The sequence below is a fragment of the Batrachochytrium dendrobatidis genome, assembly GCF_000203795.2.
Source record: "Batrachochytrium dendrobatidis JAM81 unplaced genomic scaffold BATDEscaffold_8, whole genome shotgun sequence".
Lineage (NCBI taxonomy): Eukaryota > Fungi > Chytridiomycota > Chytridiomycetes > Rhizophydiales > Batrachochytrium > Batrachochytrium dendrobatidis.
Window position 1 is genome coordinate 165,969 of NW_006281106.1, and position 24,976 is coordinate 190,944.

Below are 24,976 nucleotides of genomic sequence, written 5' to 3' on the forward strand. Positions count from 1 at the left end.
AGTATTCTGGGAACCAGAAACAGCTTCAGATTCAAGCGTCAGCTCTGTGTCGGCATCAAGTGACCGAGTTTCAACAGATTTAAACTCATTTTCATCTTTAATGGTCTGAATGACTGGCAAAGATTCATCAGAAACCGCTAATGTGGTAGTTATGGCTAAACCTTCGGAACTTCCCTGAGGCTGTTCAAAAGTAGTATCCATTTTGGAAACAGCATAGGGTTCCAGATCAATCACAGACGAAGTTCGAGGAAGTTTTGTCAAGGGAGCACCTGATTCCAAAGCCTTGGTGAGCACATCGGCGTATCGCTCCATTCGAGAAAATATCAAGTTGACCATTTGAGTAAGTGATGCCTTTGCAGTCACTTCATTTACAGAGTTTTTCTGTCCATTGGCATGAATTGCAAAGCAAATTTGAACTACACGTAAAAGGGATCGCTCATGGACTTCGCACTCGGTAGATGTCACTGCAGTTAATAAAACCTGTAACACCTGAAGCTGAAGAGCTTCTTCTGCAGCATTTGATTGTTGGTTGTTGATTGAGGATATGACTGTAGAAATAATTTCATCCATTAGAAATGTATTTTGAAGCAGTTGTTTTCCAATAGAAGTTTCAGATGCAAGCTCAGCAGCAGATTTTGTTGGAGAGTTTACTGGATGATTAAATGAGGTTGATGCAGATTCAATATATTGAGTGCCAGTTTCAAGAGCTGGCGTATCACTATTTGCATTTTCAGATTCAGCGACAGATACGTCCGTAGGATGAGTAGGAGATGAAAGTGATGCAGGCTGTTTTTGAAGTTGCGGTGCAGCAGCAGATGGAGGATCATCTGGTTTAAATAAATGAGAAATAGAGAATCTACGACCAAAAAAAGTTGGCTGAGACGTAGCAACAATATCATTTTCCGAATCAATGGGATTTCCTGGAAGGGCACCACGAAGCAGATTATGCGCAATGAGTTTCTGAAGCAAGTTGAGAGCGGTTTCACGAATTTTGACTGGTTTTGAAGGATTTAAAGCGATTTTGAAAGGATTCCAATACCGATCAGCACTATAGAATTATATTTCAGCAACATGGATAGAAAGTGATGACAGTATTAGTAGAGCGATTCCAAGTCTTCAATTCAGATAAAAAGTAGAATAAACCAGGTTTTTGAATAACGCAAAGACTAGATTGAATCCAAGATAAAGAGTATTTATACAAGTTTGAACAATATTGAAAAAAGTGGGAATAGCATATTCATTTGATAAGAGTCGGAATAGCGCAGTCCAGCAAGATCTAGCAATCGTCAATCTTTTCCGACACTCCAGAACAGAGATTACAACACAAATCCAAGCAGCAAGAATCGAGGAAATCAAACAGTGCGAATAGCAGCAACACTACACAACAGTGCAATCATCGATATTACAATGGTTTACCTTATCTTGGAAGGGTCATCCCCAGCCAGCTGCAATGCTTTCTGCTGAGCAGCAAAAGTTTCCAACGCTTCTTGTACAGACTCACGCAAGTCCTTGAACTTTACGCTTTCAGCGAGAAGCCGCTCCAGGCAATGCTGCAGCATGAATGGCAAATGGTTGATAACAAGAGCAGCTGAAGTCGTCGAGAAGCGAGTTTGAAACTGCGTTGAATTTGGCCATAAATAATTTCAGTATAAAAATATGGCCAAATTAATATCAAATATTTGCCCATATTTTTATGTGCAAATTTGCATCAAAATTGTTGGGTAAACTTTCGAGTAAATTTATTGTTGTTGAGTAAACTCTCGAGTAAATTTGTCACTGTACATCATGGATTCTCAACCTATTTACTATTCATCTGAAAGTACTTTCAGCTCTAAGCTCAAGCAAAACAATCATGCATTGAATTCTTTCATTGCATCTGCTGAATCCATAACCAATTTTCAAGATTCATTAAAAACTTCCAAAGTATTCAATGATCCTGTTCATGGTCACATTGAACTGGATGGTGTCTGTATGCAAGTCATTGACACACCACAATTTCAACGACTTAGAGAACTCAAACAGACTGGAGCAGCTTGCTTTGTTTTTCCTGGTAATGTCCTGATTGCATTCGTCTTGATTGTATTCAGTCTTGATTTAATTTATGATTTCATGGATTAATTCACTTTCATTCAGGTGCAACTCATACTCGCTTTGAGCATTCAATCGGTGTATGCCATCTTGCAAATGAAATGATTCAGCATTTACGCTACAAACAGCCTGAACTAGGAATCACTGATAATGATATCAAATGTGTCCGACTTGCTGGTCTCTGTCACGATCTTGGACATGGTCCTTTCTCGCATTTATTCGATTCAGGAATTGTCGCTATAACTCATCCTGAATTAAAATGGTCCCATGAGCAAGGCTCTGAAGATATGCTGGAATATTTGGTCAAGGATAATTCTGTAGATATTACACACCAAGAGGTACTGATCTAAAGATTCGATTGTTTTTGAAATGCTTTGCTAATCAGCATCTATTCATTCTGTTGTTTTTAGCTTGAATTCATCAAGGATCTTATTCACGGAATTCCCCGTGGATCATATCCACAAGCTCAAAAAACTTATTTGTTTGAAATTGTCGCAAATCAGCGCAATTCAATCGATGTTGACAAGGTATGCACTGCTTCATCTTTTTTACTCATTCTTTATACTCGAGTTATTATTGTTCATTTAATAATTGATATTTTGTGAATGTTAGTTTGATTATATTCAACGAGACACGCTACATATTGGACTAAAGTCTAGTCTAGATGCTGGCCGTCTCATTAAATTTGCAAGAGTAGTTGATGGTCAAATATGTTTTCATCAAAAAGAAGCCATGAATCTTTGCGAGGTAAATGCTTTTATTAGTTTAAATCTGTTCATGTTTAAACTGCACGTTTTCTTGCAGTTATCTAAACTTGATGTCCTATATCTGATCAACCACCTATTCATTTTTTAGTTATTCCATACTCGCTACTCACTTTTTAAAAGAGTATATACACATAAAGTATCTGCTGCAATCGAGTATATGATTCAAGATGCACTGGTTGCTGCTGATCCTTATTTGAACATCACCAGTGCCATCAATGATATGGAAAGATATGTTCATTTAAATGATTCTATACTGGGTCAGATTGAACGATCAACCTGTCCAGAACTTGAAGCTTCTCGAGAAACGTTATTACGGATGCGCAAGCGAGATCTTTATCGTTTGGCAGATCAAGTGATTGTGCCTCAAGCACTTCAACAACGCTTGACAAAACTACACATTTCTCCCGAGTGTATTGTTCAATGCCACTTGGAGCTGTGCAAATCAGTTGAAAGATCCTCACCATACTCTACCCTGGTAGCCAACGATATTATTGTTCAATGGCTTAAACTCAACTATGCTACAAAAGATCGACATCCACTTGAATCCATCCGATTCTATCGAAAATACGGAAACGATGAATCTATATCGCTTTGCAAAGGTCAAGTTTCTTCATTCATTCCAGAACACTGCCAAGAACTCACTATTCGTGTATATTCCAAAATATACGAAAAATCTGGATATGTTCAACGCGCATTCCGTAAACTCCTCGAGCAAGTCAATCTCGAACTGGGTCAAGATCATCAGCTTGAAGGCATTGAAAAGGAAATGGTTTGTGATTTGGATACAACAAACAATGCATCTGCTATTTCAGTCTTTGATTCTGGGTCTGGAATTGAATCGCCAATTATTCCAATTTGTGATGACAGCAACAACGTATTTTTACAAAATGTCACTCCAACAAGAGATTCAAAAAAACGGTCTTGCAGTGTTTCCCCCAAACGTCATTCTACTTTATTTCTCAAAACTCACAAAGAGCATTTGGACAATCAATCAGAAGGCATGGTGTTGGATAAGTCTGCGCTCGACTATAATCACGACTCTTTGGGAAAAAAGCCAGTTTGTGAAGAATCGTCTAAACCTTGTCACAAGAGCTCGCATACGGCGGGACTACTTTCTGTCGAGCTTATTGCAGACTCTGCCTTGTCTATCCCAACTGATTTTGGTGCCAGTACTAGTCCGTTTAAACGATCACGTAAACCAGATACTCGATCTGGTAACAAGTAGTTGCTTAATGACAATCAACTCGAGTCGGCATTCCTAATTGAAATAAACTCGAGCTGTGCTATGTGTGACTAGATAACGGTATACTTGTGTTGAGATATCTTTATTTTAGTTATACAAACCATTCAAACCATTTCAAATCTAGTCATTACAGTCGTATTCACGTAAAATGGAACATTAAACAAGGGGGTTAAACTATATAAACAACCAATTCAAACATTCTATTTTACATGAACGCAGCTGTAAAATGATGGTCGGAATAGTCACATTGATTAAGATTTGCATATCTTGTGAATACGATTTAAATTAGAAAGTCAAAACCTTTTTGAAATGACATTTTAATCGGAAACAACGAATATTTGTATAAAACTCTTTGTTGAATGAATACAAACTTTTGCATATTTTCATGTCATTTGAATAGTTTTAAAAGATATTCAACAGTAATTCTCTTGAAGAAATATATTAATACACTTTTGGAACAAATTCAAAGTTTATCCGATTACAAAAAAGTGTTTCAATATTGACCATCTTATTGGTAAAAACATTAAACCAATAGCTAGATTCATATATCGCACTGATAAATAGCCGCTCATTTACCCAACATTAACATTCAAATCTAGAGTGATATCTGACCAGTATCAACTCCGACACAAGCGAATATCAACATTGTTCAAAAACCCTAATTTGTATTCCAATACAACTTCATCTGTATGGTATTCACAACAATTTCAACTTCTCAGAAGCATAGTTTACAACCGTCTACACTTGCAACTCTTGTTCTTGGCTCTTGTTCCCCTCGCATGATCCGTATTATTCCAGATATCTTGCCTGAAATCTTCAAATTTCTTACAGACAAGTCAGGAGTGCTGTTTTCATGCTGTCTAGTTAATAGAATATGGTATCAAGCTGCACTTAGACCACTGTACACATCACCCCGACTTCAATCAGTTTGGGCTCTACGAAAGTTCACTCAGATGTTAGTTGCTAAACCTTATCTAGCGCGATTTGTCTGGTATTTGGTGCTTTCTGAAATACGAACCACTATATCACCACATATTCTGTCACAGCTCATTCCACTGCTTACGCATGTTCATCATATTGATCTGAGCTATTGTAGAGAAATTCAGGATATACATGTTCAAACACTTACACGCCAATGTGGATCTGAGCTTACATCAATCATCTTGGCGGGTAACCGACACCTCACAGATGCAACGATTGAAGCCATTGCTAATTATATTGGAAAATCACTCGTCAGTCTATGTATTGATGAATGTCATCGTATTACAAACGGTGCATTATCGTATATCGCATCACAATGCACTCAACTCACCACCCTCAAACTCGCATCTACACAATCTAATCGGGGCGATATTAGTATTGCATCATTTGTATGGCCTACCACGGCATCTTGTTGCTCAACGTTGACCACGCTCCGACTTTACGATTGTACTGATATTACAGATACATCACTCATTCTCTTGGCTCAAGCTTGTTCAAACATCACTGCCGTGGAAATGTTTCGTCTTCCACACGTATCTGATATTGCTCTCATTGCAATCAGTAAACATACACAGCTTCATACACTTTGCGTAGGTGAAATGCGATACATTACCGATTTATCCATCTGCGAGGTGGGTCGTCAATGTGATATCCGGTCTCTTACAATATGTCATTGTGATAGTATCACGGATAGGGGAATGGTAGAGCTTATACGACATTCACCCAACATGCAGTTTTTAGATATCGCATTGTTGGGTGATATCACTCTTATATCATTGGTGGCCACTTCACAATGTTGTCCACTACTTCAAGATCTAGTTGTTTCGGGAAACTTGTACTCGGAAGGAATTCCTACTCGTGCAGTTATGGATATTGCCAAAACATTTGTTGGTTTAGGTTCGTTGACCATTTTTCAGTCGCGAGATATTGACATGGATGATATCGAGGCATTTGCTTTGGCTTGTCCAAACGTTGGCTGTATTTTTGTTCGTCAGTGTGTTAATATATCGCCATTATTAGCCGAGACATTTTGCAAGACACACAAGACAAGACTGATTGTTCAATAATTGCGGGATCAATGAGAATCCTCTATCAAGAGCTCAATGTATTCTTATTCGATAGTGCTCAAGTGTATCGTGTAAAGCCAGTTTATTGTAGACTGGCTTTACAATGCTCATCACTACCACGCTTTAACTTCAATATTACACATGATTAATTCGCATTCATTATTAATACTCCAACCTAAACTTATGCTCAATAAAAATCGATTATCGATATCAAATAAGAAAAATCTTTAGTAGATTGCATACATCATATTCCAAAACAACTAGAACAAGGAATGAAAAATATATTGATCAAGTAAAAATACTTGTTACAGTAGAAACCAATACAATGAATCGGGTTTAGAACCTGGCCAAATGTGCACATTTAAAGATCAGAAGGTGGTGTGCCTTGGCGGCTATTTGAAACAACCCGATTAGCTAGACGAGGAGTTAGTCGAGTCATTCCAGGCTGTGTTTGAAACTCGCCAGAAGAGTTGACTTCGGAAAATGTACTGGGATGATGAGGTTGTTGCACTCCAGAATTGGACATGTAGACAGTCGATAAAGGCTGGCTAGATAAAGAGTGAAAAGACCGATTTGCTGATGCTATGTTTTGAGGGTGATTACTCAATGAGCTTGAAGAACGAGCTGAAGGAGGTTGAGGATGGGACGTATCAAGTGGGGGAACCGAGGATATTCGAGCTGGCACATCAGCCATACGTGCCATAAAAGGTGGTTGGTGTTGCTTTTCGGTTGAAGCAAGATGCTGGCCATCCAAAACAGGTAAATCTTGTTGATTATCGCGTGTGACGCTTTGATCATTAGAAGTAGGCTGAGTCTCCATTGCAGCCGAGTCGTTTGATTTGACAAAATCATCATAGAAACTAGATGTAGACCCATTAGCTTGTTGTTGGAAGGGAGGCATCATGATTTTGGGTTGAGATTGCTCCGATGGCATTCCAAAACGAGTTGGTAAAGCTAAATTGATAGCAGGAACACTTTCTTTGGCAGCATTTGGATTAATTACATCGACGTATCTACTTCGAGCACTACGACGACTAGCACCGAGTGATCCAGTCGAGGGTTTGGAATTTAATGTTGGCCCCATTGGACCTGGTGGGGTTTCAGCAGATCCAAGAGTTGGTGCTCCCATGGCAGGCTTCATCTCAGTCGGTGCACCCGTTTCAGCCATATGTTTGATGGGAGGTGGTGCCAATTGTTTCTCAGGTCCACCAACTGGTTCACCACCCTTGGTAACCCATTTTTTAAGATCCTTGTCAAATACCAATGCATTTCCAGATGGAAGAAACGCTTGAGTGGCAGAGTCTTTATCATCAGGTTTAGATGGACGACCAAACATAGATCCAAAGTAGGATAAGATAGTTCGTGAATTGCGGGCCCCACCTGCCGGATCTGGAGTTCCTGCTGGAGTTGGGCTCGTCTTGTCTTTTTCAGTAGGTTGTTCAGATCCAGAATTGCGACGAACCGGTTCGGAAGGAGCATTTTCGCCAGCTTTAAGAGGAGATGAAGGTCGCAAAACAAATGCAGATTTGGCTTTTCGAATTGATTTGTTGTCAAATCCAAAATCGTCAACAGCATCAGGTTCGGGAGGTACTACGGGACTGAATGCTGGCAATGCACCAGCAGTACTATTAGCGGGAGGTGGGAATGCCAAGGGAAAAGATGGAACAAATGATGAATTATCAACTGCTTTTTTAGAAACATTTTGCAAAGTTTGACCAGGCAATTCTTGTGATGCACCAAAGAAAGGTCCAGTTAGTGGAGGTTGATTATGATTGGTATCTTCATGGATGCCATTACTGCTATAGTCATTTTTCTGGTAAGAACTCCAGTGCGTATCATTTGGAGGTTTATCATCTCGAGATTCTTGATTATTAGCAGCAGAAATAGATTGAGAGTCATTTTGGGATGGTTGAAAAGTCTGTGGATCTTCAGTATAATTATTCCATTGAGTATCTGCCTGATGTTGTTGCAGGCCATTTTGATTATCCTGATATGAACTCCAATGAGTCTCGTTTTGAAATTGCTGTTGAGTATCTTGATCATGATATGAATTGTAATAACCATTGTTTTGGGAATGCTGCTGGTCCTGTGCATGCATTGTATTCGTAGTTTGATCGCCAGTATCGGCATACGATCCATAGTTTGCATTTTGCTCATACACCTCAGCACCGCCATAGCCTGCGCTGGCATTCTGTTCATAATTTGCACCTTGTTCATGTACAGCGTTAGCAGCATACTCGGTGCTTTGATCATATGAAGTAGTTTGAGGATATCCGGCAGATGTATCGTAATTGGCAGCATAATCATAGTTTCCAGTAAACTCGCCTGTTTGCATCTCGTACTGATTTTGCTCCATATATGAAGGTTGCTGTAATTCCTGCCGAGTCTCTGTAGGATCAGCATGATAAGAAAGTGCAGGTGAAGTATGGGAAAAGCTGGACGCGTATGGTCCATGACCAGCATTCATTGGGGGTAATTGAGAAGTCTGATGTAAATCTGGTTGAGTCATACCATATGTTGGATACGAAACAGATCCCAGTGGAGCATGCTCTCCGGTACTAGATACGTTGCTAGGATGATGCTGGTATATATCATTAGCTGCTGATGAAACAAACGGCATAACTACATTTGAAGTACTTGGAACACCAATAGATGAAGTGCTGGTCATAGAGGTAGAAAGATGTGTCGGATTACTCTGAGTATGCCTTAATTTAACAATAGGAATCTGAGGCATCATTGAAAAAAACTCTGTTGTAGTAGACAAAGTGGTGGTAACTTCACTCATATTACCAGCCAAGGATGGTTGTGATGGAATGGATGACGATTGAGTAGATAATAGTCCATCAGTGTGTGATGTGGTCGGGTACATAGGTCCTTGAGGTTTCACAGGTTGCGTGATATCATCTTCTACACCAACAGCGTTGTTCATAAATTGCTCCAGTCCACGACCCAATGCCGCACCAGTGAGATTACTGCTAATCTTCCTTAGCCAGCCGCCAGAAGATGCATCATCTGCATCTTTTGCTGCAGCTTTAGATTCAAAAGAACTCATGCTAGTCAGTAGCTGATCGGTAAACTGGCAAAGCTTGTTGCAAAAAGTTTGATGAAAATATGGAGATCCATTTTTAAAGGTTTTTATAAAATGCTCAATACCCTCTGTATACTTGAATGCAAGGTTCTGAAACCCGAGATCAGATAAATACGTTGCGTACCAAAACTTGTAGGCCTGGAAATGTGGGAATCCGTTTGAAATTCCGCCACTTCCAAGAGTAAGTGCAAATTCCAATGTTTCAGTAATGTGGAAAGCATCAATGTCTTTAAAAAATGTGGTGGGTTGAGAAACGTGATTGGCCCCAAGCATAATGATTTTCGAGTTTCCAGAATTTAGCGTATCAGAACCTGTCAGCATGCGTCCTGCACCAACAGCCAGGAAACAAGTATGAGCTTCATTAACTAACCCATAGGTTGCCAATTGATCACCAAGCGCTAAAATAGCATCTGTGTCACCAGGTGTACGGTTTGCAAGAATAACAGAAAGAATAAATCGCCATCTATCAATGTATTCTTCTGGAGGCATGTTCTCAGGGCCAAATGGACCAGGCAGAAATTCATAAATAGCATTCGGACCAGCACCAGCAAAGAGACCGTATATTACATTGATACCGGGAAGTGGAACACCATGTGGCGGCTTGGTGGCAGGAGTTTGCAAGCCAGATCGTGAAAATTGCATAGTAACATCGGCATAAGTTTGACGATCCACATGACTGGAGATAATCAAAGCATGTGGCCACATCAAATTGGCTGTAGCAATTTGACATGCTCCCTTTCTATCACCCTCGAGCAGCATAGCATGCATTTCAAAGTGAGGATCATTGTGCTGTCCAGAGTTCGGCTTGGTAGATTTAGTATCAAGAATTGTACGTATTTGTTGTGCTGTTGATAATTCAGTTGCTTGATTGCCTGATCCCAGCATGACCCCATCCTGTTCAAGCGCAAGTCTTGCCATTTTCCATAGTAGTGTTTTTTGGCTTTGATAGGCGACGGTATTTTCAGAGTTTAAAAAACAGTTGTCAAGGTGCGAAATGAGTTTTTTCTTGTTCCAAATATTTCGCGAACAGACCAGAGGCCCTTTGCCTTCAAATGCAACTTCAATCTCCTTGGTTATGCCAGAATACAATATACTCTTGACATTAATGGTCAAAATGGGTCCTGGATAAGATTTTTCCGTTACTGTTGGAAGTCCGGTGTTACTGGTAAGGTATAAAACTTGTCGTCTTGGACGCATGACAACAAGTTTACCACCAAACCCGAACGAGGCAAAAACATGACCGCGATGACGCCTAAGAGGGTCTGAAAATTCCAAAGGTTTTTGGGGTTGTTGTGCTTGTACAGGAGACTGCGATATGGCCTGAGCATGTTGTGCGTGAGGATCGGTATAGGTGTTGTTGGAATAGTCATAGTTGGAATGTTCCTGTTGATCATAACCGTTGTAAGAATATTGAGACTGTTGTCCGTGGTATAACTGGGCCGGCTCTGCATAGTTTTGTTGCTGTTGATGTTCGTCAAAATGTGGCATATTCGATGAACCAGAAACACCTACATCAGGTACAAATTGATATGAAACCCCCGTTTCATTGTTCACCTGGGAGTAATCTGATTGTTGATAAGTATGATCTGTAGCGTATCCAGTTTGAGCTGGATTAGGTGCGTATTCAACAACAGATTTCTCATGTTCCGTTGCATGAGCAATCTGTTTTAAGGACAACCCACATTCACCACAAAACTTGGCTGTTGCTTTGCATTCGCATAGACAAGATGGACACTGACGCGTAGTCGATACAGGAGTATGTTCAAATGCATTTGTCAAAACTGGAGAGGTGGAAAGCGCATTTTGAGCCATATGATTATTGGATTTGCTGTAGCCAGATGTTACTGATGTCGTACTTAACGGCGGTGCTGGAGATAGCCGTGAAGATTTTGATTGAACGGCCGACGCCTCAGACAATGGCATATGGGCTGATGGGTTATAGGGTTCGCTAGGAAAATCATGATGGTATTGCTCAACATGACTAGGTGATGGCTGTCGTACCAAATGGTCATGAGTACTAAAACTATATGGATCTTGAATTTTCTTGTCAACTGGCTGTTGAACATTCTGGTGTTGCATAAAAGCTCCATCCCAGCCATATGCATTCTCATTTTGTCCTTGAGTATTGGTTGACTGGTTATATTCTACCTGATTCTGTTGATCGGGCATATTCTGTTGCTGATGATTTTCCTGATCATATACCAACTGCTGATCAAACGACTGTTGCTGAGAATCTAGTGTCTGTTGTTGATATAAATCTTGATGTTGAAGATTTGGTACAAATGATTGCTGTTGGTCATAAAACTGTTGATGATCCAATCCTTGAGAGTGGTTAGGAAATTGTTGTGGCTCACCATATCCAAGCCTCTGGTCAAAGTTCTGTTGCTGTTGATCAAAGTTATTAGGTTGATCTTGACCATAGAATTGCTGCTGGTTGGGATCGTGAATTTGTGCATACATTGCGTTATCAGCTGGCTGGTCATACATTGCGTTATCAACCGTCTGACCATACATCGTGTTATCAACAGTCTGACCATACATCGTGTTATCAACAGTCTGACCATACATCGTGTTATCAACCGTCTGATCATACATTGTGTTATCAACCGTCTGACCATACATCGTGTTATCAGTTGGCTGGTCATAGATTGCGTTATTAATCGGCTGAACATTCCCTTGTACAAATCCAAACGGATCAATACCGTTATATTGATTTCCAAACCCAAAAGGATTAGAAGCAGAATCAGCAAGATCAGCCAAAGAATTATGTTCAACGCTTGTAGAAAGACTTTCACGTTGAGACTCGTCTGCCCAAGCTATTGGAATAGGTGGCTCAACAATCGGTGCAGACATGTAACCATCATTCTCTGTCGTATGCGCAGTACCTTCGTAGTTGGATACTGAATGTACAATAGGCATGGGTAAAATATTTTCGTGCTGCTGAATGTCCGCACTGCTCAGATGTCCAAAAGAATGCAAATCATTACGCTCAGTCAAACTCTGACTGTGTGTATCAAATGAATCAGGCTGTATAGTTTGGTGCTGCTCGACGCTTTGTTGAAATAATGTAGCGCTGCCATGTACAGTAGCGTAATCCTCATAACCAACACCATTATGCGTGTTGGAATCAAAATCAGTAGCAAAATGCTGCTGAGAATCAATCATGGTATCATCATTTGACGCGATACCCTCCATTGAGCCATCATCTGCATGTGCATTATTATATAAACGCTGAAAATCTTGATTCTGATTTTGCTGGTTATGTGGTTGCATAGAAGAACCGTACTGATCAATCGTATTGGACTCAAAAGCAGGCTGTTGTTGTACCTGATGTGAAAACTCCGCATTACTAGTAGAGATATCACTGGGAATAAAGTGGTTGACCAACGATTGTGAAGTAACAGACATTGGATAAGCGACATTTGAATCAGAATAAGGAATTCCTGCTGTATGTGATGACTGTTGTTTGTTGACATCAGCCAAAGGAACGGATCCAAGAACTAGATCATCCAAATCATTTAAATTCTGCACATCGCTCGAATGAGTTGCTCTAAAAGCACCAACGTCATTATGATTGGGATTAAACTGCAGCGAATCATTTGGCGCATGATGTGTAGAATTGGTAAACAATGTTCCTCCAAGAGCAAAATCATAAAACCCAGCAGGGCGATCGCGAGTATCAATGTCATCAAAGGTGTGGTGGTTGATTTCTGTGTCATTTTGCATGACAACACCATTCTTTGGACCCAAATTTTTACCATTAGGGTTTGCTGACATGTCTACTGGTGATGAGCGATTAGGTGATAGAGCCAATTGGTTGGAGTGTTTTGAATTTGTCTGGATAGACTGGGAAGACACGCCATGCACAACAGAATTTGATTGCATTGCAGCATTAAATGGATTTTCATCTTGCAAATCAAGGTTACGATGATGTTCGTCAAAAAAAGATGCATTTTCTGGTTGTTGTACATCAGAAACCTCATGCTCAAGAGGAACAATGGCTGGACCACTTGACTCTGATACAACATTAAATACAGCAGTTTCTATTGGAGGTGATGAAGAGTAAGTAGTTTTAGGTTTGATTTCTTGAGTAGTAACAGTAGTAGACATATTATGCAAAGGGGGAGGTTCAAAAGAAGCTGATACAGTAGATTCGTTAACTTTTGGCTGTGATTGCTGCAATTGATGATGATGCTCATCCTTGGTATACGCTGGACTTTTTAATGGAGGTCCAGCAACCGTGACTGACGCGTTTAGAAGAGGTATGCCAGACTGAAAAGTTTGGTTGGGTAAAGGAGATGGAGGTTTTGGAGAAATGACTTTAGGCTGCTGATGGTTGTGTTTGGAACTTTCTTGATGGTATTGCACACCAGCAGTGCGTGTCAAAGACACATTGTGATCTACAGGTTGCGAAGAAGAGATTTGATCAAACCCAAATTCATCTATCAATTTTTGAGCATTCATATTTTTCTGCAAAGGACCAGTAGGGGGCTTAACGTTTGTTACACGAGTAGGTGAGTGTGATCCATTAGTAGGGACAGTATGATCCTGGCTAGTTTTAGTATTATGAACAGTGGTCGTAGAACCAAGACCAAACGAATCAAAAAACGATGCATGGTTTGATGTTATATTTGAAGTAGTTACAGTTTTTTTAGCACCATCAACCGAACCCAATGATCCAGTTTCGGTTGAAAACTGCGTGGAGCCAGACACAACGCGTCCTACACCCGTCGCATCGATTGGATTCCTCTTTGTATTGCTGGCCATTGAAGAATGTCTTTGGGCGGCAGACCCAGATGTAGACGTGGGTGGACGTGCAAAGGATCCTGTAGATGGTGGTGGACGTCGAGAAAGCATGCGAGGCGGAGGAGCATTGGCAAATCTACTCGTAGTGCCAGTAGTTGTAGTGACTGTATAATATTGTAATGAATTGGAACAAGAATTGAATAATCGTCAGCTTTCATATAGTTGTCATGATAGTATTGCACTGGATATGAATGTCTAAACTCATCAAAACCCCAATGCACAAGTATTTCTAAATCAGGACCATTCTGGTCCTGTAAGACTACACCAAAAATGACCCCTGCAAAAAGGACATTTGCACTCGAATCGAGAGCATTCTTTAATGATCACTTTTACTAGTCAGATTCTGGGACATGCATGACAGTCGTCATTGTCAAATCCTTACCTGATCCAGCCAATGACGCAGCTGAGTTTCCAGCAGTATTATCCTTGCTACTGGCATCGATAAAAGAATGTTTTGGCCCAGCCAATGCGGTATTCATACTGGTAGAGATAGAACCAGACAAAGGACTGTTTGGGTCGTCGTTCTGTTGGTGCTGGAAGGAACTCACGCTTCCATTAGAAGTGGTGCTGCCTTTGCTACCACTACGACGACGGTTTAGCACAGAATTGTGATTTGCACTAGAGTAAGACTGTTGTGGGTGAAGTAAAGGTCTATCCAAAGGCTTGCTCGAATGCATGGAATTGAGCTGTGGATCGTCAAGGAAAGTGTCTGATATTTGCTTGACTTGTCAATCGACTTGTCAATTGACTTGTCAATCAATACTCGAGATTAATAAAGAATCGTTTACTTGTCACTTGTCTTTACGCAAAACCAATTGTCTTTGAAATTGTTTCAACTCAACTTTTGTACAAATCAAAGTTTGAATCAAAAATTCTTTCAAGTTTGTCATTCTGATGTTAGGCTTGATAACAAACTCTTGAAAACTAATTCATTCGCGTTCTAGTTCAACAGAAATATTGCATATTTCAAGAATGTAATCGTTGTTTTCATGCTGTCTAGTGTCATAATACTCAATTTAAATAAAAAAAAAGAATCAAAGATTGATCAAGTGTGGGTTTTACTGGAACTGAAATGTCATCACTTGTTTAGTTTTATATAGAACACACGGAAAGACTGGTTTAGTATACGCTTTGTTATTCTTGTTTATTGTTGCATTTTACGTGAATATTAACTGTATCAAACTCAATTGTCGTCAATTCGCGACTTTTGCTTGCAATTCGTGACTTTTGCTATTCCAAATTTACTTGGAATTTATATTTATTTAACTAGCAAGAACAACATCGATCAGTCTTTATTTGGTTATTCATAAACATTGTTTTTTTAATATCTGATTGGCTTGATTGAATTGCATCTTTATTTGTCAAAATCTCAAGTGAGTTGTAATATCAAACTTATGTACTCTAAATCTGAACGTAAATTCCTGCAGCCTGACAAGGATCATGCAAATCCAAGATTGGGACCTGGATGTTACGCTGCAGATGACACTACACTAATTGCTGGAAAACTAGTTGGTAATGATGGGTATGTAATGTAGACAGTGCATTGTATAGTATGACTATATTGAATTTGAATCAAATATATTAACGTGTATCGACCAACTAAATATCGTTACATTAGATACGCCCCATTCACATCACTGTCACCACGTAAATCATATTTTGATACTTTTATTATCAACGGACCTGCTCCAGGTACATATGACAATGAATTGGGCGTATGTGCTACTCATCGTAAAGACCCTGCATCCCTTTTTGGTAGATCTCGCTCCAATCGGTTTATGCAAAATGCTTCGCCTACACCTGGTCCTGGTGCTTACATCAGTCTTTCTTTACAATCCAGCTCTCATGAATTAAACAACGGTTCGCGCACACGTAAACCCAATATCCATAAACTTTCGTTAATGCAACAGCCAGTTGGAGTGGAACTATCTAGCAATGATGTATACAATCCAACATGTGCTCCTAAATATATTAAAAAAACAAGTCGTACAGAAATCGATCAAAACAACTCGACAGAAGCATTTTCTCAACGCCATGTTGCAGGAACTGACATGGATGAAGTGGCGGATCTGGAAACTGAGACGCTTTCTGGACCTGAAGCAAAACGTGTATCATTTTCTCAAAGAACCAATCATTCTCATGACGAGGATCATCACAGCGAAAATCATTCTGGCAATGATCATTGCTCAAACAAACACCAAGGAAATATTGTTTGGAAACGAAAATATGTTCCTCCAAGTATTCCTGCTGGACGATATGCATTTGGATACAAAGAAAACACTGGTAGTAACACAACACAGCTTATGTAGTCATCAATGTTGAATAGATTGTATTTTGACAAGCTAATCAAACCAATACAATTTCAATAGATGGAGATTTAATGCCTCGTAAACCACCAAAAAAGATTACCGAGGTAAACATTTGGTCATTGGTATATATTAACAAAAACAACTAACTATTCTTTTATCATCAGGATGAACCCCTATACTTGTCTTCGTTTGCCGAAAAGGCAAAACACGAATCCAGAGGACATAAATTCACAAAAGGTGGTGATCGTCTTCATTACAAACCCACTGAAGCACCTGGACCCAATAGGTACAATCCACTCATGAGCGAAAAGTATCTTAATACAAAGTCAAATGGATCCGGTTCTGCTGCTATGACACTCGCTCCATGCAGGCGGGTTACAGACGAAATTGTTGCAGATTCAGTCAAAAGAGGGGTTCCTGGTCCAGGAGCTTATAATATCAAGGCACCATTGACTGAAAAACTTGCGCAACCAAAAAACAGAATTCGGTTTGGTGGTAAGATGGCACGTAGTCAAGCCAATAGGCTGTATATAAAAATGTGCTGATTAGTACTTTACTATTTTAAAGGTCAAAAAGCCGATCATACCTATATTAATCAGGATCTTATAAAACTGCCTGGTCCAGGAGCTTACTATCCTGAGTATTCAAGCCAGCTAAAGGTATGTAAAATACTGGCATTAGATGTTTTAATCCAAGCTAACTCTAACCCTGTAAATTTGACAGCCGCATTCGCACAAACCACAACCATTTGGATCTACCAGTAAACGGTTTGATCATTTAGGATTGCTTAAATCATCACAAGCTCCTGCCGTTGGATCGTATGAAATTGAAAAAGTAGGTACAATTTTAGTATGGTTTAAACATTGTAATAGCATGCACTGCCGACTGTTTAGGCAATACAGAATGACTTGATGTTTTGCAATGCGAATCTGTTTCTAGATCAACAGTATTTTTGAAAAAGTTCAAAAACGAGCATTAGATGTATCACTTCGACCAGCAGCATTTGGATTTATTTCAGAACGGTTTGTCGAAAAGCGACAAGTAAGTGTAATATGATTTAAAATGACGGTTTGAAACACATCAACATGGAATAACATTTGTGTAATAAAGATTGCAATTCCAGGTCCAGGAGCATACGATCCATTAGAAAACTCAAACAATCATTCACGTTTTGCAAACCCGAGTCTCAAAGAGCATACAGAGAGTCGCAAAAAACACAGTCACATTAAAAAAATAGCACATCCTAGTGGCATGACACAAGTATTTTTTGGAAATTTGCAATTTCCAGCTTCAAAAGTGCATTCAGTCATATTTGGAACTCAAACAGAGCGGTTTGCAGAATCTACTTCAGGTAATAGGAATAGTGTGATGAATGGACATTATTGCATAGATATTAATACAAAATGGATGGTTTGCAGATCTTCCTCCTCCAGGAGCATACGATGTGATCAATTCATTTCAAGCACTAAAAACCAAAGGAAGGATTGAAAACACAGGAGTGCTAGCTAGTCAGAACAAAAGAGAACTGTTTCCAAGTGAGTTGTAAAGATGTTGACTTGCAAGTTTGATGTGCATGGAATAAGTTTAGACAATAATTAACCATGAATCCAGTGACGAGTACAATGCCAGGTCCAGGAGAATACAATCCAGTGCTCGTGGATCACAAGGAAATACGCCGACATGTTGGCGCGTTTCTATCAACGGTACAACTTGCATTTAAGCTTTTTGATACAGATTGGATAGATAATAACATGTTGATTATGAATGCAATAGGGATCTCGATTTGCAGAAAAGCATGAGAAAGTGCCAGGACCAGGACCAGGCAGTTATCCCATTGAATCCAAGAATGGGTTATTGAAAAAGACATTCAACATCACATTGACTGAGTGGGGACAAGCAGTTGGAGCATGAATAAATAGTATTAAAGTTGAGAGTGATTCCGCCAGGGGTGAGCATTCCTTACTGCATATTACCAATCTGTCATGGCTCCTGTTATTCAGCCTGGATTGGAGAGAGTGAGAGAACTGCTGGCTGAGCTATACAACCCACATTTGGGTATGCCAGTAGTGCATGTTGCTGGAACTAATGGAAAAGGCTCTGTTTGTTCATACATCTCCAGTGTCTTGGCTGCTACTGGCTTGAAGACTGCTAGTTTCTCATCTCCCCATCTGCTACATCCAAGGGACAGTATTAGAATCAATGGTCAGGCAATCACCTTGCAGCAATATCAATCAGCTCATAGACAAGTCCAGATGGCTATGAAGGCTATCGCTGTTACAAGAAACAACTCTCCTGAGCAACATCAACTCCCAACAGCATCTCCTTTTGAGCAACTTGTTGCACTCATGTTTTTGGTTATACGGCAGCTGCAGGTTGATATTGTTGTGCTGGAAGTCGGGCTAGGAGGACTTTTGGATGCAACCAATATCATTCCATCTCCACTGGTTGCTGTCATTACTGCTATAGGAATCGATCATACTGCATTCTTGGGCACTACTGTGCTGGAAATTGCTGCTCATAAAGCTGGTATTTTCAAGCCTGAAAACTGTGTTGCTGTTATTGCTCGTCAACCCCAATCCAATGTGCAACTTCTACTGGAACAGTATGCATCAGCTGCACAGTGTCAGATTCATCCTCTACCATCAGTATGTGTGGTTTCTTCTGATGGCAACAATATCTATCCATCAGTATCCGCTACGTTTTGTAATACGCAACTCCAACTCGTTCAAAGACTGCCAGGCTCATTTCAATTGGATAATATAGCTGCTGCTCTCGCTGCATTAGAATCCCTTGTTCTAGTGCACAACTATACTATTTCTGCATCTGATGTGATCAATGGGTTTGATTCTGTAACATGTCCTGGTAGACTAGAGTGGATTCAGCATCCAGATCTACCCATTTCAAATCTGCCCATTTCAGATCCACCTACGAATCGTCGTGTTTTGCTTGATGGTGCACACAACCCATTGGCTGCTGCAGTTCTTGCAGACTACGTCAACCACCAACGAAACGCAATGCCATCACTTGCTCATGTTCATTGGATTGTTGGATTTACTAGTGGAAAAGATATCCATAATTCACTTTCATGCCTTGTTCAACCCCAAGATCGTGTTTCTGTCGTTCCATTTGCACAACCACTTGATATGCCTTGGATTCATTCAGAGGATACTCGTATTATTGCAAATGTAGCCGATACACTGATTCAAGGCGATACGCCATCACAATGCTTTGACAGTTTTGCAGATGCGTGGAACGTTATCACATCTAGTAACACCGATTGTATTGTTGTTATTTGTGGTTCACTCTACTTGGTATCTGAAGTGTACCGCACTCTACACATGACGTTTTAGAGTCTACTTGAATTTGTGTTTGATGCACCATATTTGCAATGAATACATTTGCATTGGTTGATGGCTTGCATGCATACTATTGTGTATTTTGAGATGCTCTAATGCATTGAATTGACTAACCATCTAGATGCAACCCAACATGAATGTGCGGAAAATATCACATCAATGTACTAAACTACTCTAAACAATACGCTATAACCAAAGTAAATTTGAAATCTACACATTCATCAACACAATCCAATAGACATGCAGATACAACAAGATTGAACCACAAACAGTCTAAAGTTGTGGAAACACGACGGTAGAATCAACAAAATGGAAACTAAACACCATGTGGCAAATGAGTGTTTAAACCAAGCTTTTTTAAATTCAAAGTGATTTTATAAAACAATTTAATGGTTTTGTTTAAAAGGTATTTAAAAGATATTAGGATAGGGTATTTTTAACAAGTTATTTAAAGGGTATTAGTGGGTATTTTTAACAGGTATTAGTTGGGTATCAATAGGGTATTTTTAACAGGTATTTAAAAGTTATTAACTGGGTATCAATAGGGTATAGTGGAAGGGTAGATAGTGGTGGAGGTGGAATTGAAGCTTCCTTCCAAAAGCTTCAAGTTCAAAGTTTAGATCATCCATCTCCGCTTTGGATTTCGCGGAGGATGGGGTTGATCTGCGTCAACCTCGCAGTTGATCTTCCGTTTTCTGGAAGATCGCTCCTTGATACAAGTATCAATGACAGGAGCACTGCTCGTGTTGCGCCGCCGCGCCGCTCGCAGGTCTCGCTGTTGGTTAAGTAACTCCAACTTTGCAACGTCTTGCAAGGTTGGTGCTACTTTAGCAGACCAAGTATTTTTTGGCTTGGTCTGCTTGACCAACTTGGAGACCTGCTCCGGCTTGACCCGCTTGACAGACCCACGAGCCTTTTTCAGCTCGGTCTGCTTTGCAAGTTTGGGCATCTAAGTGTGAAAATGGTAAAGTTTAAATGTAAGTCATTGCTGTTAATGATGGCATACAAATTATGGACTGAATATATATAGTAACAAAACCGGTTATTTATGCGATAAAATATATCACTGATCATATTATAGTTGATATGGTGTATGTCGTTTTACATCATATAACTTTTATACTAATGATAATGGTTGCCACAATGGTGTCAACACTATGCTTGAAACACTAGAACTCTCAATTCCAACAGTATTGTGCTATCTGACTGCATCTATGGGTCGATCAGTGTCAATCAGTAATGCATTTGTATTGGTCATGGCTTGTGTGCAGTGATCTGGCAGTATCGTGATGTATGGTATCATGATCAATGCAAAACATTACTTGATCAAACACGGCAATTGTGACTGATTACAATCTATAATTGGATGTGGAATACAATCACAATTGACAGGATATTGAGTGACTTTGTGTGCAATAGCCATTGTTGGTAGTTCAATCAGGATATACACCTTGTTCACACAGCAATACTGCATGTTGCTGGTTCATTCCATATCAATATGTATACATGAAGTTGACAATCATTGACAAATTCATGTCCTAAATTCACAATATTATGTTTTAAATGACAATAATGTAAGCCAATGCACATTTTATTTATTCGGTAGCTGAGATTTGATAAACTGTTTGTACTGGTCCACAAAAGAATCACCAAAAAAATGAGTCGCAAAATCAGAATCCAGATCGACACATATTATGTAATTGTCTCCGTCCTCACCACTTTTGAAACCAGATTTCATTGATGGCGCTGTATATGGCAATTCAAATCGCATATGAATAAATCGTAACCCATTGATTTTCACTCTGTATTGATCTTGGACTGGGATCTGCGACTTGTACCAATTTTTAGGATCCATTGTTTCAATATTCTTCCTGCATTCATTAACGCCAACGTACATTGCTGAATCGGAGCTTCGCGTTGATGTCGTTTTGATATTGCAGCTGAAAACTGAGTATCGCAAATCAGGTCCAGCATTGGCCGGTGGAAAAACAATATGCGGAAAGTTGGTTCTACGAAGTTGTTGTACAAACCTATTGACATTCGATTCATTGGTGCGACAATCAACCATCCCAGTAGGTTTTTTGATATTCAAATCTATAGCCCATCGAGGTAGATATTTTCTCAGCTCAGGTTGTAACCACCAGCCTTGTATGAATCGGAGAGCAATTACATACTCCATCATATGTCCCCTTTCCGAACGTGACAAGTTTGGTGCTTTTACAGGTGAAAACAGCTGATTGGCAAAGTAGTCCATTAATACTGAAGTCTTTTTGTCTGCAAAATAGTTTAATCCTGCAGTAAGAACAATGGGTTCTGTCATTCTAGCGTGCCATCCGTCAATCACTTTTGAAACCATTACAAGACCTGTTTGAACCAAATCAAGCTCTGGCGAATACGACATACTCGAGCCATCACCAAACAAAAACGAAATACACAATTTGACAAGTATCTCCGATACCGATTTGATTTTAACGGGACAAGAGTTAGCCTTTTCAATGGATTCGATAACTCGGTCAATTCGGTCCTTCCAGAAACAGTAAAATGATGAATGGGGCGAATACATGCCAGATTTTGTCATCATTTCTTTTATATAACCACGATAACAATCATTGATGTCAGTCGAATCAATCAATTTGTTAAAATGAAACAAAAAGTCTTGGACGACCTTGAAGAGACTGTGAAACTTTTTGAAGGTCAATATTCTTTGACACATCGATAGTAGTTTGAAAATATCAGACGATTTCAAGTAGTTGAAGTCGGTGAATATCAACATATTATCTGGTTTGAGTCCAGCAGCAGAGTATGTCAAGTCCATAATGCAGATTCGCATTTGTGTTCCGCACCATATATTCTTGAAGTCATCTTGGATAATAGTTCTGGTCAAAAACGAAAACAGTGACCGAGGAAAATCAAACTCTCCAGCAGTGTTGATGGATTGTTGTTGAACGATAGTCCGACTTTAAAAGACTTGGCATATGCTGTGATTCGTCAAATATAACACGACCGTCTTTTAGGAACCATGATTTCAACTGTTGATAGACTTTATCAAACGCAGACCAAGGAAGCTTAGATAGATGTTTGAATATTTTACAAAAGAGTACACCAGTTTGTATACTTGTTTGAATGCATAACCATGTAAAAGGCTTGAGATCGGGATTTGTTTCACAGAGTGTTTTCAGAACAAAAATACGAGCAGAAATCAAACACTGGATCAGTCTTTTAGATTGGTATTCAAAGACTGCTTGATTCTTGTCCGTCTTTTTGGCAGGTGCCAACTGTGCCAACTTGTCAATCATTGCCCTGAAATCAGGTCGATAAAACAGTCAAATACACAATATCGACACAAACCATAGCAGGTTCTTGTCTTTCCGCATCCACTGACACCAATCAAGTCATTTACTCAACATTGCAATATTCAATATTCAGATTGAGTTTGATTGTAATGCAACCACTGTCTCGACTTGACACGACCATATCAGACTTGTATGCACGACTGACTTGATTACATAACCATTCAAACACTATCAGATCGTGTATACACACATGTTCAGATTCCATTTGGAATGTTGGTCAATACAACTCAATTATTACCGAGTTGTAAACCATCATTACTGATCAATTATTGTTAATCAGTCAATTGTTGGATTGGTAAATGTGTTACAAAACATTCATTTACATACTGAATCTGACAAGTGGATAATGATTGTTCCAATCAACACATGGATTGAACGGACTGCAACATTGTCATTGATTGCAATCACTGTTGACCAATACATTGTAATACATTGTCAGTCTCGATATCAACATTGTCATTCATGTCAAGTTGTGTGTAGTTGCTAATATTACACCACAACAATACTGTGTCAACTTTCAAGTTCTGTGATACACCGTTTCGACTATAACCGGATCGATGTTGATCACTTGCCAATACACGGGTCAGTTGTATAATCGTACAACTGTTGGTTAACCAATGTTTGACTGTCGATATTTGAATCATGAATATTGTCCAACATAATTGTCACTAACATTGTCGTTGTCGTTTGATTGCCTTGTTCTATGAATAATCATTGCAATGTCATTTGTTCAGTTGTTGTTGGTTTATTGAAACCATATCACAATTCTTGATATATTGCACATGATCTTGTAATTGTTGGTGTTGTCTGTAGTGATTCTGTCAATGTATACAAATGACACTTGTTGCTAATTGGTAGTTGTTTATGACTAATACACGACCGATCAGGTTTGGTGACCATTCTATGCACATATATATAACATCATATCGGACTGTTATGTTGTTTGATCCAATAGTAGTATATTCCAGTCATACTATAATACTACAGGTTTGTTGCAATATCCATACAACCTATATCCAAAACTGCACAAACACTGTCGTTCAAGATTGATGAGTATGCAATCACAAATGAATCCAACGCATTTTTGCTGTATATAGTTGTATCAAATGTCGTGTCTGTTGGCTTGTCTGTTGACTTGACTAGATCTGATATTACACGGGCTATTCAACAATTGTATTGAATTCCGGTTAGTATCGAGCCATTTGAGTCGTTCAAGTAGTCAAGTTGCTTGGTTTGCAATGTGTTGTGTTCAGGAATCACTTGCAATCAAACCATCACCAAACCACAGGTTAACAACACCAAATGATATATGACTGGTTATATTAACACATTGCAAACACTCGACGAATTAACCATGAATCAGGTTCAATCATCAACCGCCAATATTGTCAAGCGTGTATTCCTGGTTTAGTTGATGATGATCCGAGTATGCGGTATTCGTCACAGTTTGATTTGGTCCAAACAGGTTTTGTAATGGTTTCAACAATGTCTGATGAATGGCATGCTACAATCGCAGTATATTGATATTACCGCATGATACAACTGTTTGGTTGACCAAACGACTCGAATGTTGGTGGATTATTATGCCAATCGACTGTTTTGACCTGATATCACCACACTTGACATGCCAACACATGCGACATATGATGGAGTGATGGAAATACTCGAAATACACACAATACAACTCTTGCAGCAGTGTATGAAACTATCAAGCATGACATGCCATGACATGAAGGGTGTAAATTAGACTTGATAACAATGTGTACGATTTGGACTTTTAAATTCGGAAATAGCAGCTCTGTTCCAACATCACATTGATTGTAAATGTCGAGGTTGTTTAACCTTGTACAAATGACCATTTCACATGCAACTTTAGCCTGATGTTGAGTATTTTCAAATGAATGCAAGCTTGCGACAC

The 24,976-nt window shown here is 39.4% G+C and overlaps 8 protein-coding genes across 8 annotated transcripts in view; 4 read left to right on the forward strand and 4 right to left on the reverse strand.

The window, feature by feature from the left end:
* Nucleotides 1-1,559, reverse strand: part of BATDEDRAFT_35363 (uncharacterized protein) — a gene marked incomplete at its 5' end in the record, with an annotated part of 6,711 nt that extends 5,152 nt beyond the window's left edge. Inside the window, 2 exons of the mRNA XM_006679915.1 lie at nucleotides 15-1,048; nucleotides 1,417-1,559. Of these exons, the coding sequence (XP_006679978.1) occupies nucleotides 15-1,048; nucleotides 1,417-1,559 (1,177 nt within the window). The remainder of the gene's footprint in view (nucleotides 1-14; nucleotides 1,049-1,416) is intronic.
* A 226-nt stretch (nucleotides 1,560-1,785) lies between these two features.
* On the forward strand, nucleotides 1,786-3,552 carry BATDEDRAFT_12329 (uncharacterized protein; the record flags this gene model as incomplete). The annotated part of the gene is made up of 5 exons (XM_006679731.1): nucleotides 1,786-2,050; nucleotides 2,134-2,426; nucleotides 2,499-2,615; nucleotides 2,701-2,835; nucleotides 2,944-3,552. Coding segments are annotated over 5 exons (1,419 nt in total), but the record flags the coding sequence as incomplete, so codon positions are not given.
* A 1,325-nt stretch (nucleotides 3,553-4,877) lies between these two features.
* On the forward strand, nucleotides 4,878-6,146 carry BATDEDRAFT_25717 (uncharacterized protein; the record flags this gene model as incomplete). The annotated part of the gene is made up of 1 exon (XM_006679796.1): nucleotides 4,878-6,146. One exon carries the CDS (start codon nucleotides 4,878-4,880, stop codon nucleotides 6,144-6,146), a length of 1,269 nt encoding a protein of 422 aa, XP_006679859.1.
* Nucleotides 6,147-6,507: 361 nt separating this feature from the next.
* On the reverse strand, nucleotides 6,508-14,717 carry BATDEDRAFT_25718 (uncharacterized protein; the record flags this gene model as incomplete). The annotated part of the gene is made up of 2 exons (XM_006679797.1): nucleotides 6,508-14,144; nucleotides 14,423-14,717. The coding sequence occupies 2 exons, from the start codon at nucleotides 14,715-14,717 to the stop codon at nucleotides 6,508-6,510; spliced, it is 7,932 nt and encodes a 2,643-aa protein (XP_006679860.1).
* A 717-nt stretch (nucleotides 14,718-15,434) lies between these two features.
* BATDEDRAFT_89858 (uncharacterized protein) lies at nucleotides 15,435-18,260 on the forward strand (the record flags this gene model as incomplete). The annotated part of the gene is made up of 11 exons (XM_006679980.1): nucleotides 15,435-15,562; nucleotides 15,659-16,323; nucleotides 16,410-16,453; nucleotides 16,514-16,844; nucleotides 16,917-17,008; nucleotides 17,073-17,183; nucleotides 17,289-17,390; nucleotides 17,460-17,700; nucleotides 17,768-17,884; nucleotides 17,961-18,052; nucleotides 18,123-18,260. The coding sequence occupies 11 exons, from the start codon at nucleotides 15,435-15,437 to the stop codon at nucleotides 18,258-18,260; spliced, it is 2,061 nt and encodes a 686-aa protein (XP_006680043.1).
* A 71-nt stretch (nucleotides 18,261-18,331) lies between these two features.
* On the forward strand, nucleotides 18,332-19,699 carry BATDEDRAFT_12454 (uncharacterized protein; the record flags this gene model as incomplete). Its single annotated transcript, XM_006679744.1, has 1 exon — nucleotides 18,332-19,699. One exon carries the CDS (start codon nucleotides 18,332-18,334, stop codon nucleotides 19,697-19,699), a length of 1,368 nt encoding a protein of 455 aa, XP_006679807.1.
* Nucleotides 19,700-20,321: 622 nt separating this feature from the next.
* BATDEDRAFT_89807 (uncharacterized protein) lies at nucleotides 20,322-20,654 on the reverse strand (the record flags this gene model as incomplete). Its single annotated transcript, XM_006680073.1, has 1 exon — nucleotides 20,322-20,654. The coding sequence occupies one exon, from the start codon at nucleotides 20,652-20,654 to the stop codon at nucleotides 20,322-20,324; it is 333 nt and encodes a 110-aa protein (XP_006680136.1).
* A 763-nt stretch (nucleotides 20,655-21,417) lies between these two features.
* Nucleotides 21,418-23,001, reverse strand: BATDEDRAFT_25721 (uncharacterized protein; the record flags this gene model as incomplete). The annotated part of the gene is made up of 3 exons (XM_006679798.1): nucleotides 21,418-21,451; nucleotides 21,601-22,662; nucleotides 22,838-23,001. The coding sequence occupies 3 exons, from the start codon at nucleotides 22,999-23,001 to the stop codon at nucleotides 21,418-21,420; spliced, it is 1,260 nt and encodes a 419-aa protein (XP_006679861.1).
* Between the last annotated feature and the right edge of the window lie 1,975 nt (nucleotides 23,002-24,976).